This window comes from Peromyscus leucopus, chromosome 7 (genome assembly GCF_004664715.2).
Source record: "Peromyscus leucopus breed LL Stock chromosome 7, UCI_PerLeu_2.1, whole genome shotgun sequence".
Taxonomy (NCBI): Eukaryota; Metazoa; Chordata; class Mammalia; order Rodentia; family Cricetidae; genus Peromyscus; species Peromyscus leucopus.
In genome coordinates this window covers 48,452,011-48,468,238 of record NC_051069.1, presented here as the reverse complement: position 1 = coordinate 48,468,238, position 16,228 = coordinate 48,452,011, and the positions used below count along the sequence as shown (strand labels likewise).

The window sequence follows — 16,228 nt, the reverse complement described above, 5'->3', positions numbered from 1 at the left end:
TTTCGGTTCGTGAATGTGGGGCTGCCGGGAAACCTTTGCTTGAACAACGTACTGTATAATAAAAGACAGGCTATGTTACTTTCTTTGGGCTACTATTTTTATTTGGTGGTTGTTTCTTTTGTGTTCTGCCATCTCTAATGTTTTGGTTCTTTTTCAAAATATGATTAAACAGAACGAGAAGCTGTTTGACACTGCCCTGTTTTAAATCACAGCTGTACTGGAGCCCATGTTCCTTTGTTCTAAGAGTTCCTTGGAAAGGAAAAACTAAACGCCAGACCTGAACCCTTAAACCCGACTAGGACCCAAACAATCTCTCCAACAAACTCCAGCCCGTTTAAAAAAAATTGAAATGTTAGGGAACTCGAACGTAAAGAGAGCCTCCTTATTAATCCCCCGTTGCTTCTGCTGGCACGTGTCATATTTTCAAGGTACAGTATTGGGAGAACACTGTCATTCCGTGATGTATGAGGGCCATATATCATCAGCACACCGTCTTTGTAGAGGATGTGGGTACTAAAAGACACGATTCTGGCCAGACGGAACAGCAGGGTCCTTACTCCTTGCTCTCACCCCCCTGCCTTTCCCTTTTAATCTCCTTCTGTTCTGGGTTGCAGAGAAGTGAATTTCTTCATGGGATATGACTTGTTGCAAAATAATCGGGGGCCCCAGTGGGCTTCATAAAGTCTTTTAAATGGTCTGGCTTCAAGGGCAGCTTTGTCCCGAGTTTGTACTGTGAGCTGGGCCGGAGGAGGCCTCGTTTGCCAGGGTCCAGGTCTCTGGGGTAAATTCACTGAGCCTAGACGGGGAAGAAAGAACAACACTCCCAGATGTAGTACAATGGATTGCACGATGTTCTTACAAGACATTTGAACACAAAGTCTCCAGAATTATGGCTCTGGGATGCTGCAAGGCTCCTGGGAAAGCACGCCCTCAAGTACGAATTGAGGGAGAAATGGACTTGAAAGGGTTGAGTGCAGGTTCTGATCCATGTTGCAAATGATGTTGACCAGGCACTGAGAAGCTGGACCTTGTTTTTAAGTCAGAGATTTAATTTGTCCTTCCTAAAATTCAATTTTTTTGAAACTGGTGTTCAAAATGAAACCATAAAACACCAAGGTTTATAATGGTCTGAAAGTGGGGAATGCTTGATGAAGGCAAATATTTAAATTCTTAGCTGCTAGGAAAAATGGCTCGTCTAAGCCCTAGACCAAGCTGTGAATTGTAGTGCTTAAGTCATACTTTGCTAGCAGAGAATCCTGGGAATGAGCCTCTACCCTGGCTCACTGTGCAAGCTTGGTGGATTATTTCACTTCTCGGTGCTCAAGATTGCTTCTTCACAAAACTGAAGAAGTACCAACGCCTTTCAAAGGCTTGTTGCCAGGGTAAAGGGGCCAACCACATAGTCTGGATTATAGTTTTTCTAGAAATGTAGGGTCCTGTGATAAGTCACAGGCCAGCCTCTTGCCTGGAAACTTTGTGCCACTCACCATTTGACTAGAGATAGGCGGGGTGGTGTGTGACCTTGGCTACTGAAGGAATCTGCATAAACAGTTCAGGTTAGGGGTGGAGAAATGTCTGGAATTACTGCCTTTGGATACAAGCTGGAGGTCCAAAGTGTGAGGACCACAGTCACCTTCCCCTCCATTTCCCTACTGAGTTTGAGCTGGGAAGTCCTGGGGAACCATGCTGCTCTTTGAGGACCGTTCAGCCTCACTCTCTTCACATTGGGGATGGTCTTGCCAGTCTTTTCCTTTTCACCCAAGGTCCATTGAACTGAGACAACCCAAAGTCTTATATTTGTGTACCCTTGGGTTTTGTGACAGGCAATCTGCCTTTTACTTTTTTCTTCCAGCTCTTTCTGTATAAGAGTTATGGGGAAGTCAATTTTACTGTCAATAATGAAGAACAAGCAAGTGGGAATGTAACTAAAATAATAAGTCATGAATCAAATTTAGTATTGCCATTGGCAACCAGTGGGCTATATCAGCATTCCATGCCTGCCCTTGGAAATCAGTAGGATTTCCCAGATGCTGAGAGCAGTTTTGTCTCGAGGAGATGGGCTAAAGCAGCTGTAAGCTGGCACTAGCTTGTCTCAGGTGCCGCTCATGCTCTCTTACAAAGGGTCTCTTGCCCACAGTTTCCACAGAGGAAGCCATTATTTCCTGTCATTCAAACAACCTACTTCCTTTGGGTCTTTGGGTACCACTCAAACCCGTCCTTCTTCAACCTGTGTCTAAAGCTCTGCATTCAAGAGCCTCTGAAGCTCCACATGAGGTGTGAGGTCTCCATTCTTTCCAAGTCCTGGCCAAACCCTTCCATGGTTGCCTTACACCAGCACAGGCTTAGGACCTCACCTCTCTGACCCAGGTGGCTGGGCTTCCTGGAAAATTCCCAGAGTAGCTCGACTACATGTTAATCTAGTTCTAAAACCTCAAGGTTGTGTCGGACTTAACCTAATTCTAATACGACATACCTATAAATTTTAATGCTGTGTCTTAGCAACTAACCTTCCTGCCTGGACTCTTAATCCAGGCCTGGGAATCATACTGAGTTCTCAACTGAACTGCTTGCCAGTTCTTTGAGGGGTCTGAGACACTTCAGTTCACTGTGGACCATTTCTCCCTCTGAAAAACTTGAGAAACCTATGAGGATTAATGAACTAATGTCTGCAGAGTTCTTCAGAAGAAAGGTGCTATGTAAACATCAAGTATTATTCTTCTGTTTATGAGAAGTAGTATAATATTGCCTTCGAGAAACTGGGACTTATGTTTAAAAGTACCATAACATCCCCTTTGGCTCTTTGGGGGCTTGGGTTGGGTTAGAATGGGGTACTTCAAGGAAAAATTGAGCCATTTAACTTCATGCATGGGGAGACTAGAAATTCTGATGAGAATACGTTCATTGATGTTGGATCAGTTTCTCCTGGTCTCCCTTCCTTGGAAAACTCAACATAAAACATCCATATTCCTAAGAACAAATTCCTGTCTGAGCACTTTTGAGACTGTCGATATGAAACACCACTGTGTATGCTTTAGAGATCTGAGGAAGAGTCAGGAAGCCCCATGAGCCTTAGCAATTTCCACAGCTTTGACTCCAAGTGGAATTCTTCCCAACATCCTGTTCCTGGAGATAGGAGTCTTGTGGCTGCGTTTGTCCCTGGTCCACAGAATGGAGTGGAGTGAGCCATGGCTGACCCTGTTCATCTCTTGTTGTTGGGATGATGATGGGCAAGTGCTTCCCTCTATCAACTGATGATAAAAGGAACGGCCCATTGGGGTGGATATGCTTCTACTCCCATGGATGTTTGCATTTGAATGGGGGATTTTTGAAGGCCTTTCTATCGGTTCCTTCCCCAAATTAGGTTACCACCATGAAATGACAGAGACAGTGTGTGTGTATGTAGGAGGTAGAGAGGGGCGGAAGGAAGGAAGGACTCCTACCTTAGGAGAGAGCCCCCCCCTCTGTCCTCTCACAGTATTCCTTGGCCCATGTGCTCTATTAACATATTGAGCAGTGTTCGTTTGGGCAGAAAACAAAAACAAAAACAAAACAAAAAAAAACCCAGAATCATAACTTAGCAACCCTCCTGGTCTTCTGGAAAAGGGTCTGGCTGTTTGAATTTGCATATTTGCTGAGGGCCAGCTGTTTGCCTTGGGGAAGACCTTGCTGTCACAGGGGCCAAAACAGAAGGAAACTGATGCCAGGAGAAGAGATGTGTGCAGCCTGACCTATCTCTAGTATGGCTGACCAAGCGGCACATCAGCCATATTGCGGGACACTTGTGATACTGTTCATGATTTAATAACAGTGTCTGTCAGCAGATGGCCCTGCCCTCACCACTGTCTCTGTATTGGTTGCTGAGTTTCTGTCTCCACACTGTTGTTAATAGGGATTTTTTTAAGCATAGATTAAAAACACCAGGTAATAGTTTCTGCATTCTATAATTGAAAAAAAATATCTTTAAAGACATTTGTGGAAATATTCAAGAACATCTCCATGACATTCTCTTTTGCAATGTGTGGAACCAACTAGAAATATTTCACATCGGTGTTTTGCCGTCTTCTGTCTCATTATCCCACTCTCAGACAGGAGGCAGCTCAGCAAGCAGGAATCAGGCTCCAGGCTGCCGCTCCTAAGGCCAGGGAGCTCTGTGCTGCCATCTGGCGGCAAGTGTCAGACTCAGCAAGCAGGCTGCTGTCATCCTGTCTGAACTTGGCTGCGGCTGGAGCTGTGGTTTGGCTGGTGTCCTTATGGAGTTTTCTTGCCAGACATGTAAATTTTTTCTTCCTTTTTTTCTCTCTGTACCCCCTTTTTCTTTTTGCATGTTGACAACTTGTTAAAGGTGCATCCCAAGGCTATGATTCTATTTGTTTATTTTTTTGATGCATTTGTGGATGTTAAGGTGTCTATGCCCCTTCTTTCTAAAAGGAGACAGGAACGATGCAGGTCTAACTCCCCAGCTGGCTGACACTAGAAATGGTAAACACGGAGACAGGATGAGAAAGCAAAGGGCCGTGAGTGTATGCTCTTACATGTTGGTTAGGTTATATTCCGACCATTTTCTTGTGTGAATGTGGCGTTTTGACGATTGTCTCTGCTTGCTTGGAATGGTGATTCTCCAACCCCACCTGGAATTGGTGGAAAACCAAGGGTGACAGTCTTTCTTTCAGACTGGCCCTGTTTATATCCGACTGGGCCTACATTTCTTGTCACCTCCGAGCAGCTGGTGTCTGTAGATGTCCCAGGACTCTGAGGCAGGTCCTTGGAGTGATTCTGCTGAAGTAGAGGAGGACCCGGGCAGGGATGCTATTTTCCTCCACTCTGTTTCCTGAATACCCACGATGTACCAAAGTGTCTGCGATTACACAATGGGCTATGCTTCCAAGCTATTTACATGACAGAGCTCTCTTAGTGCCTAGACTTCTCATTTGCCTTTGTTGACCCTGGGAGTGTGTTCCACCCTGATTTCTCTATCTGTGAAATCAGGCTGATGTGAAGTTTTGTGTAGAAGACTGAACTTACGATTCTTACATAGCTCAGAGTCTAAATCTATTATAGAAAGTGCCCGGGGTGTGTGAATCGACAGCACAAAGTGTTTGCTGAATTGAAACTTGAATGGAACAAGTTGCAACCTCTGGCCGCAGCTATGATTTGTAGTGCTGTGGGGCTGAGAGCGTCTTTAAATGGGGCCTTGTGTATGCCACTTTTCACCAGAGCCACTGGCTCCAGGATACAGGCTTTTGTGTCTTGTCTAAGTCCAGGAAGCCAGGCAAACAGTGTTAATTACCTGTGTCTGAATTTCCCATGTAGCTGTTAGAGTCAATTAAGGGGATGAGGAAGCCGCTTCTCAATAGTGTTCTCAGAGCTTTAGTATTATTTTTTCCTTGAGGGTCTGGAATTCTATGTACATCTTCACATCCACACCAACCAGGCTCCCATCAGACTCCAGAGAGGTGATCTGATCTGGCAGCTCCAATGTGACCCCCCGAGAGGATATAGAAAATTCTAAGAGTAAACAGAAAGGAAATTTTATCTCCCTCACTATATACCTAGAGTTTAGGTGTGTGTGTCTGTCTGTGTATGTAGTTTAAAAAATCCAGATGTGACTGTACAAATCATTTGCCTGGAATATCGTGCATGGTGGCTTACAATTACAAGCTGTTTATTATGAATCTTGGGATCCTGTTATGGGTTTTAACTGTCTCCCAAGCTTTCTAATTTTGCTAGAAGTCCTTTTTTGGTTTTTCGAGACAGGGTTTCCCTGTGTAGCTTTGTGCCTTTCCTGGATCTCTCTCTGTAGACCAGGTTGGCCTCGAACTCACAACGATCCGCCTGCCTCTGCCTCCCCAGTGCTGGGACTAAAGGGGTGCGCCACCACTGTCCCGCTTGCTAGAAGTTCTTAAGAGTGTACGCCTTCTTACCAGGTCTCAGATTGCTCCTTCCCATCTCTCTGACTGTCCTGCAAGTTTGAGCTCTGCCTGAGACTCCTTACAGAGAGGACATGCTCTTAGGGACCCTGCTCCTGAGGACTCCTCCTTATAGAGCAGACATGCTCTTAGGGACCCTTCCCCTGAGACTCCTCCTTACAGAACAGACATGCTCTTGGGGACCCTTCTCCTGATGACTCCTCCTTACAGAGAGGACATGCTCTTAGGGACCCTGCTCCTGAGGACTCCTCCTTATAGAGCAGACATGCTCTTAGGGACCATTCCCCTGAGACTCCTCCTTACAGAACAGACATGCTCTTGGGGACCCTTCTCCTGAGGACTCCTTCTTTTAGAGAGGACATGCTCTTAGGGACCCTTCTCCTGAGACTCCTCCCTATAGAGCAGACATGCTCTTGGGGACCCTTCTTCTGAGGACTCCTTCTTTTAGAGAGGACATGCTCTTGGGGACCCTTCTCCTGAGGACTCCTCCTTACTGAGCAGACATGCTCTTGGGGACCCTTCTCGAGGCTATGGCCAGGTTTGCTGCACTGTTACATATGCATGAGACTGAAACTCTGCTTGTGACAGTCATAGTCGTCCTGGGATGAGGGAGTCACGGTTAAAATAGGGTCCATGCTCTGCAAGTGAACTCACAGCCAGTGTGTCCAACAGTGCACACATACATACCTGTCTGATGGCTACTCTTGTTGCCCTCAGTGGGATTTAATTAAAAATTTAAAAACACACCTCTTTATTTTGCATTGTGATTCTAACTATGCTATGTTTGGAATTTAAGAAGCAATAGTGTGAGCTGTGATATGGTTACTTTGGAAACCATCATCATTGGGAAGAAAAGAAAGAGTCGGAGGGCTTGAAGCCAGAGCACCTGGTCCCTTGTCTCTGCAGCCCTAGACAGCTCCTTCATCTGCCTCATCTTCACAGGGGACAAGGACACTCGTACAGCTGTGCTTCATCACCGGGCCTTCTTATGCTGTCCAGATCCGGGCTGCAGTAGGTGGGAGGCAGACCCATCTTTTGTTAGGAACTCCTCGGCAGGCAGTGATGGGCAAGCTCTGATGTACAACAGTGAAGAGAGGAGACTGCTGTATCACAGGATCTGAACGAGGGAGGGAATGAATGCAGTCAGCTCTGTGGGTGCAATTACCAAAGAGCAGACAGTGGGAAAAATCAAGGAAAAGAAGAGAAAGGAGTGGGGGGAGGGAAGGAACAAGGGAAAGAGAAGGCAACAAGGAGGGAGGGAGAGAATAGACACTGCAATGCATGATAACCACACCCCCATCCTTTAATCAGAAAAGAGAGAGAGAGAGAGAGAGAGAGAGAGAGAGAGAGAGAGAGAGAGAGAGAGAGAGAAAAGAAAACCAAACAAACCCCAACCAAAACAAACCCAGCATTAACAGCCCTTGCAGGACAGGGCCAAGGTGTGTGCTCTTGGGTATGTCCCCCAGACTGGGGACAACCTTGGGAATATCAACACTGGCCATGGTAGGCCTCAGGTGGCCTAGCAAAGCAACAGAGTGGGGCAATGGCAAGACTGACATGGAAGTGAAACCACTGGGAGGCGGGTCCAGTCCTGCCTGCTCCCTCCCACCTGCTCTAGGAGGATTGTGGTGGAGATTTGAGGGCACAGGATTCGGTGACTCCTTGGATCCAATCACTGAGGAAGGATGACAATCTAGGCAGTTTTCAGTGAGACACTGGGAGTGTCTTGTGAACTCTAGAGCATAAACGAATTTGGGGAGCAACACAAAGAGGGTGCATTTTCTCTTCAACTGCCCGGGGTCCCCAGTTGGGAGATGAGCTTGGCTTGGGCTCTCAGATTCTAATGTGCACCCGTGTGCACACTTCACACCCTCAGTTTGTCCCTCACATACTCACAGGCCCACTTCTCCAGGGCCCTAGACCAGAGCTGGGGAGACCTCCCTTCCACTCCTGGACTACACCCTTGAAGTCCACCGAGAACACGTGCCTCTTCCTAAGGTTGCCAGAGTACATTTTCCTGGCCTCTTCTGAAGAGAGCTGTAGGCATGTTCCAAGCCGAGCAGAGCCAGGATTGTGGTTCCCCAACTTGTCACACATCGGGAAAGGAAGGTTCTAAGTAGCCACAGCCTGAAGTCAGGCTAGGGCATGGGCGGTGCATGTTTGTGACTTCAGGGTGATTCTCCCTGGGGCCACTGAAGCTGCTTCCGGACTGGAAGGCCAGCTACCCTCAGTGAGTTGAGCTTTGGTTTTCTTATCTGTAAAATGTCTCACATAGGATTTAAATCAGAATGAGAACCACAGTACATAGCCTATCATACGCCTTTGTTACAGCCCAAATCTCATTTGGTTGGTCAGGTTTTGCGATCAGAAGAGCACTTCTCTGCTTTCTGTGGAGTCAAAGCACGCAGTCCTGTTCAGATCTCCTCTAAGACATTTTAACAGCTAACCTTTCGGGATAAAACCAAAGATGCAAATGCTTACCACACTTTCATTAGCATAAGTGCTAATGTAATACAGCTGTCCCACAGCTATAAAACACTGAGGACTGTGTCTCTGCTTGGCATGTGGAATATTATTTTTTCTCTTACTGAACCGATTCAAAGCTCAACTTTGTCGTTATTTGAGTTGGAACTTTGGATTGGTGCATTTTAATGCACTCTACTATGAAGGCTTGTTGGACAGCCGTGAGAAAATATTTTTGTTCTCACGATGCAATCTTGGCCCAGGTAGCCAATGGGCAAAATATGATTTACACAAATATTATCATTTCTGGAGTGTATACTAAAAAGAAACCTTAGGGTGGAGCTGGGGAAAGCTTCTTCCTCAGCATGGGGTTATCTGGGCGAGGCTGGCATTGAAAGTTGGAACCTTTCAACTTCCCTCATCTCTGAAGGCACGCAACTTTTCTTCAAGTCCGGTACTCCTGGGGGACAGTTCTGTTCCAGGGAAAGAAACATTCCATCAGCTATCTCGGAGCTTTCTTGCCAAACTGAAGGCAGGGTAGGGAGAGGCAGCTGCAGCTGTGGGTTTGGATTCCGAGTGGAGTTGATCCCCATGTCCCTTGTCTCTTTTTGTCTAGAACAAAGAGGTGACTTGCAAGAGAGAGAAGTGCCCTGTGCTGTCACGGGACTGTGCGCTGGCCATCAAGCAGAGGGGGGCCTGCTGTGAGCGGTGCAAAGGTGAGTTACCTCGGGCCACTTTCTCTGATGGCTGCTGCTGCAGGCATCTTTATTTCTCTCTCTCTCTCACCCCTCTTTCCATCTGGCTCTTGGCTGGAACACAGGTGGGCGGCAGGAGGGGAACTGAAGCACGTGTGCACAGGACTGGCACGGGAGCCGCCAGGAAGCCAGGTGGGAGGGGCTGAGGCTGCCAGCAGCTCTGCACATTTGGTACATTCTCGGGGGCAAGTTGTTAAGACGCTGTGGCAGAGAAGATGCAAACACGACGCCTATGTGATCTGCACACATGCACATGGGCGTATTTTGTCAAGGCGTCTCAACACTTGGTTTTTCCAGGCTCCACACTCGTCTAGCCCTCCTCTGCCAGAGGAGTCTTTAAACCCAAATTTTATCATTTTGGTTCCTATTAAATTTTTTTTTCTTCCCAAATTAAATCTCTGCTCTCCCCACTCGTCTTTGAAGCAGCCCCGAAGTCTCCTTCCTGCCCCCAGCCCTGGTGCCCTCACGCTTGTCTGGAATGCCGTCTGGTGGCGCCTGCTGTTGGCTCTAGCCCAGGTCCTTCCTCCCACCCTGGCCAGGGGCTGCAGTAGCCAAGGCCCCTGGCTCTCACTTGACACTTGCCCCAGGAACTTTCTGTGGTGTGTAGTTCCCACAAATCATTCAGTGTTGCGTGTCCTATTTTTGTTATTTCATTTTAGTGAAGGAACCTGCCCCTAGAAGGCGGGCATGAGGGAATATGTAGGGTGGCATCGTGTGGAGGACACTTGAAACTCAGGCCAGGGTTTGGGATATGTGCTCCAGAAATATTCTTTTAGGTCAGAACACAGCAGGACACGTGGGGGTGGAGGTCCCCCAAAAGTTCGGATATACTCAGAGCCTCAGAAAGTATTGTCTTAATTAGAAATCGTCTTTGCAGATATTATTCAATCCAAAAGAGGTCATATTGGGCCATTAGGATGGCCCCAAATCTAAGGTGACCAGTAAGTATCTTTATGTGAAGAAGAATAGATAGACACAGAAAACAGGGTTATGGCCCAAAGAAGCAGGGGCAAAACACCTGGAGCAGCTGGAGCTGAGAGACACAAGGGGCTCTTCTCAGAGGGAGCTTCAGATGTGGAGCTTCGGACCAGCACCTTCATTTTTGACTCCTGGCCCTTCACTGTGAGAGACCAAATTTCTGTTACTGTTTTTAAACTATTAATTTTAATTGATAAATAATATCTTTGTATAGTGTAAGATACAGTGTGAAGTGTATGGGATGTGTGATGAGCAGATTAGGGCAGTTAGCATGGCTGACACCTCAAACATTAATATCTATTTTTTCCTTTTAAAAACTGTATTTTTTGAGAATTTCATACACATAGTGTGCTTTGATCAAATCTGGCCCCAAGTTCCTTCCGTTCTTTCCTTCTCCCATATCTCCCACACCACGAATTTTCCCTTCCAACCTCATGTACTCTTTTTTTTTTTTTTTTTAATCTCTCAGAGTTCACCTCCTGCTGCTAGGATGTGCAAGGCCAGGCACTGGGTAATGGACAAGTTATCAGGGGCTGTGGCGCTCTCCTCCGCAGGATCCGTCCATTGCCAATAGACCCCTAGCTAGCAGTGGAACGTTGTGGGTCTCTCCCCTATCCACGATGGCATTTTGACTGGCTTGATCTTGGGCAGGTCTTGTTTGTGTAGTCTCAGTCACTGGGAATTCTCATGTGCCACAGCCCCTATCATGTCCAGAAAAACACATTTGCAGCCTTTCTCCACAGCCTTTGGCTCTTAAAATCTTCCTGTTCCCTCTACCCCAGATGATCCTGGAGCCTTGGCAGGATGTGGTACGATACAGATGTCCCATCATTTAGGGCTGAACACTCCATAGTCTCTTATTCTCCACAGTTTGATCAGTTGTGAATCTCTATTAATCATGATGAGAGTAGAGAGCGATACTAAAGTTTGGGTATAAAGATAAGTATTTACGGACTGATGACATGGTCACTTTGAAGAATAATAGTAGTAGTTCCTGCCCCAGGGCCTGTAATTTAGATTTGGGTTCTTGGCTCAGTTAATGATACCATTCATGAGTTCAATCTTGTGGAGCAGATTGTAAATCTGATCAGAAAGTGGTCGGTTACTCCCCTAATATTTGTACCACTACTGCACCAAAGGGCAGATCTTGACAGTTTGATCATCATTAGAGCTTTTGGGGTTTGTAATTGAGTAAGACCACTGATTACTTTCCTTCTTTTCCTCAGCAGTGTGCACGGTGCCTTCTAACACTATGAAGGCTAGCCAGTGGGGATGATGTTTCCAGATCAGGGCCAGCGCAATTCTTCCATGTACCATGACTCATGTATGTGGTGTCTTCAGCAATAATGTCTTAGTATCAAGTTGTGGAGAATAACCAAGAGCAATGTTAATAGACTGTATTGGTTTGGGGGTCTCTGGCCATCAATTTCAAGGGAAGTATCCCATAACAAATGATGGGCTTTTTGTTTGATAGTCTATTGTTTCTTGGAGAGGCATTATATCCCCATATTGGGTAGCTCCATTTAAACTCTATCTATCTATCTATCTATCTATCTATCTATCTATCTATCTATCTATCCATCCATCCCTATCTATCTATCTATCTATCTATCTACCTATATTATTATATGATATCTATTATATTATATTCCTATCTATCTATCTATCTATCCATCTATCTATCTATCTATCTATCTATCTATCTATCTATCTATATTATTACATGATATCTATTATATTATATATTATATTCCTATCTATCTATCTATCTATCTATCTATCTATCTATCTATCTACTCTATCTCTCTACCCATCTCTCTAATCTCTGTAGGAGGGTGCAGAATACTTTTACCTCTGTTTCCATTGTCTTAGCTCTCATGTTTGCAGGGATGTTCATGGTAGGCAAGAGAGTGGTGCTGTTTAGACACACAGTACCCTGTGTACACAAGGGAATTCCTTGTAATGACTGAAGTATGTAGCCTTCCCTCCTCATCCATCTACCTCATCTGTCTTCATGCTGTCTTCCCATTATCCTCATCTTCCAAGGGAAGGGGAAACTTAAGGTACCACAATTCCAGAACATTCTATTGGAATAAATGGAGTACAGTAGACTCAAGAACAGACCAGAGAGTTCAGTGTCTTGAGTTCTGATAGTGCCCTCTGAGCATTTTGGGAAAAGTCAGGATTTCCACAGGTCCTGCTGAGGACCTTCCTGAGTGACTTTGCATGATCTTCCTTTTCCGGAGTTCTATGAGATAGACATGAAAGAAGAAAGAAACATGCTTAATAGTTTCTCTTTGCTATAATAAGGTGCTATGGACTTTAAGGAACATAGTTATCTCTGTTCCCAGGTACTAGAGACTGCAAGTGGTTTGCCTCATCTGTGTTTTTCTGGTTAGAATCATAACTTAGGCTTACAGGAGAAACTTTAAACTGAAAAGAAAGAACTTACTCATCATTTCCCTTTGCAGAAGTGAACAGTTGTACTGTGGTTTATGAAATCTGTTACTATTTGGCTCACTTCTCTCTGTCCAAGTGTTTACATGACTGACACAGGTATTTTTTAAGCATGCAAAGTAGCAAGTTCACTTATATTTTCATACATATTTGGTTTGGTTACTGCCCCTTCCTCTGCCTCTTTTTTTGTCTCCATCTTAGCACTTGTATTGCACTATTTTTACTTTTTTCAGCTTGATATTAAGATATAATACCTCTATTTATTCAACTATATTACCCTTAGTAGATACATAAAATTCTTTAGTGAAAAATTGCGAACATTTTTTGGGTCTTTTTGGACATTGTGGTCATATACCAGGTATTAGCCTTGGGAAAGGAGAGAGACAAGGAGCTGAAGCAAAGAACACTGCACAGTGGAGAAACGATGGTTCCAAAGACAGTGTAAGAGGAGCTCTGAGCACAGCACACAGCTCGGCATTAACCTTGAGGCATCAGGTGTTGGCCTCCCGAGGAACCCGGGGAACTCCAGCAACCTTCTGGTACCATGTGTTAACTCCAGGGAAAGCAATAATGGGTCATTAGCATGTAGTCTAAGCCAGCTGTGGCAGCTGTGTTCCTGCTAAGTCCGCCAGCGGCCGTCCCCAAGCTAACACTGAGGTCCCTGCCTTTTTCTACTCAGTTGGGATGACAGAGTGAGACGATGAATTAGAACTTTGTGCTCATGCTTTCGTTTAGAATCAAGTGACGTGTAGACACAATGGTACCAGAGTCAAAACGTTTAATCTGACGGGGAACACTGTACATAATACATATTATGAAACACACAAAAATGCAGATACTGTATATGATACATGAGCTATGCAAAATGCAATGAGTTTTCTCATTAGAGAATGAGACATTGCACTTTTCATGTGAGCTAGCGCACTGGTGGTGACGGAATGATGTAATAACTGTGCTGTGCTTTGAAGGCCCTTCATTCTGAGGCGCTGCCTGCTGCTTCCTCCCAGTGTGCTTAGGCCTTTCACGGAGATGTATACCTGAGGAATGGGTGCAGGCTGTGAATCTCAGGCTTCCTAGAGGACTTGACCCTCAACCATCGTGGGCGAAACCTCTCAACCATTAACACAACATAGAGGAAGCTGAAACCTGGTGTTGCTAACTGGATGAAACAGCCATAAAAGCTGCCTGGTGGCTTTGAGTGACCCTGAAGCAAAATGAGCACTCCTCAAGAGCCAATGGATCAGGGAAAAAGTGGTTAGAATGCAGATTCTGGGGCCTTACCTAGTGGTGACGAGTTACAAAGACTATCCTCTCTATCAAAGCGGAAAGCATGAACTAGGCAGGAGCACTTACTTGCAGCCAGGAGCTGACCTCTTACTCTGCAATGTCAGAGCCGCATTTTGTGTCATGAGAGAACAGTGACACTGAGGGTTTTCTTGATGTGTTTAGCATCCCAGAACTAGTACATGGCAGAGATGGGACAGAGCTAAGTGTCCCAGCCTACTAGCCCATAGACGCCGTAGCTCTAACTGTGGGCCTAGGCTCCACTGAGACTCCACCCCCACCCCATGCAGGCTGAGGCTGGACAACCCCTGGTGTCAGAAGAAGGAAAGGAATAGAAAGACACCTTCTGCAGAGGAAGTGAAAGCCTCACCTTTCAGAGCCAAGTGTGAACATCTGTCCCAGTCAGCCACTTCTGGTGTGGGACACGTGTGCTGTGTAGCTGGGAGGGCGTGCTTTTTCTCTGAACCTTTGCTCCCTTTCTACTCTGAAACTTCTAGAATGATGACATAAGAACCAAAGCCAAACAGCCCATAATGACCAAGAAAATCTAACTCAGATGTTGGCATGCTGGTGAATGCATGTCAAAGGTCTTTCTCAGTTACTCAATTGTGTGAATAAGTGGACGTGGGGGGACTTGGATCCCCAAATTGACTAGCCACCTTCCGTTGTTTCTGGGGACATTTTGTCTTTTAATTTTCTTTTCTGGCTGTCTTCACTCACTTCCTTAGCATAGTTGTATTGCATTTTTAACTTTAGCTAGATAACTGGTACGTTAGTACATTAACACACTAAGCAGTTAAACAGGAAAGAAAAAGCAAGTGTTTCTGATTGGATCCCACCCAGCTCAGAAACAACTGTTCCCAATTTCTTAGGACCATCCCAGAACGTTTGCAGGTTTTTATGATGTAATTCTGCATGCGTACTTTCCTTATACAGAAGTGGTATGAAGGAGTACATATGCCATTGCAGTTTGCATTCAAAACCTCAATAATATGGTGAGTTAGGAATTTCCCAGACCAGTTCATGCTTTTTCAGTCGCGGTATGGATTCTGTGCAATTGATGTACAAGAACTCATTTGACATCTATCTTCTGACAAATGTTTAGATTTTTAGCTTTTGCCAAGCAGCCGAGGAGTTAACCTGGGAGGCCTGTTATGTGATGTGGTATAACTCTTTGGGGACAGTGACCTAGGGATCCAGGCCTGAAGGGGTATGTTTAGGTTCTACTACAGTGGACAGCACTAAACGGCTTGGGAAAAGGCCAGGCCTTCCTTTCAGAATTTATAAGTCGTTTGTCTTTAAGTGATGAGGCAAGAGAGTTGGTGATATGCTGGTTTCGTCAATACATAAGTGCAGTTCTAGAATTAGCTGAAATTAGAATACAGTCTGTGGAAGGAAAGAGGGGGCATCCTCCATGCTGTTATTTCTGTGACTGGCCACACCTCCTAATCGTTCTCTAACAGTTCTACCAACTGGGGATGAAACATTCAAATACGTGGGTGGAAGTGGATGAGTAGATCTGCTGGAGGGCAGACATGTGACCATTCATTCTTCCAAAAGTGTCCTCAGAAAGATTTTGCCAGTGTGCATTTGTGCTTCATGCACTCACAGTCCTACTTACTCTGATCAGAACAATCGGATCTCCCATTTATTCATTAATTCAGCAGTGTTTACTGAGCCTCTTGCCAGGTAGTTATGGGTGATGGTGCTGTTAACCAATTGTTCTTAACTTTTATAAACCCAGAATATTTCCTAAAGCAAAAATAAATAAATTATTACTAATTCTTCTCAAGCAAGTATTTTAGCATACTCTTAGGATGGTTTTTATTCTTATTATCCAAATAGCCTAATAACTAGGCAAAAGATTAACTTAATTTGAGAAAGCCTAATATTGTTTGATGAAAACAGATGAGATCACTGGGAGTCAGGCAGATGGGGTTGGCAGCTTTTCCATATTTACTTGGACTGAAATCACCCTTTAATTTTGGTTCCTTCATGAACAATAATGTATCTGTTATCTGGATATATGTTAGTGAATCATAAATGAAGAAGGTGTGTTTTAAACTTTACAGGTCAAATTCCAACCTCTTTCTTCATAGAACACATGAAATATTAATTGTCCACAATGCTTTGATGAAAGGTAGAAAAAAACAGTATATGATTTGTTAGGCAGTGTTTATTTCCTACAGTCTGGCTGGCCTCCGATTCCTCTGTGCATTGTCTGTCTTTCTTTCTTTCTTTCTTTCTTTCTTTCTTTCTTTCTTTCTTTCTTTCTTTCTTTCTTTCTTTCTCTCCTTCTTTCCTTCCTTCTTTCTTTTTTTTGTGGGTTTCAGGCCATGGTTCCATTTTTTAACTTTCGTATTT

General features: G+C 44.9%; 1 protein-coding gene across 1 annotated transcript in view; it reads left to right on the top strand.

Annotated features, from left to right (window-relative positions):
- The window catches only part of Bmper (BMP binding endothelial regulator), a 252,291-nt gene that overhangs the window by 23,361 nt on the left and 212,702 nt on the right, over nucleotides 1-16,228 (top strand). The window contains exon 3 of the mRNA XM_028872563.2: nucleotides 9,007-9,106. Within this exon, the coding sequence (XP_028728396.1) occupies nucleotides 9,007-9,106 (100 nt within the window). The remainder of the gene's footprint in view (nucleotides 1-9,006; nucleotides 9,107-16,228) is intronic.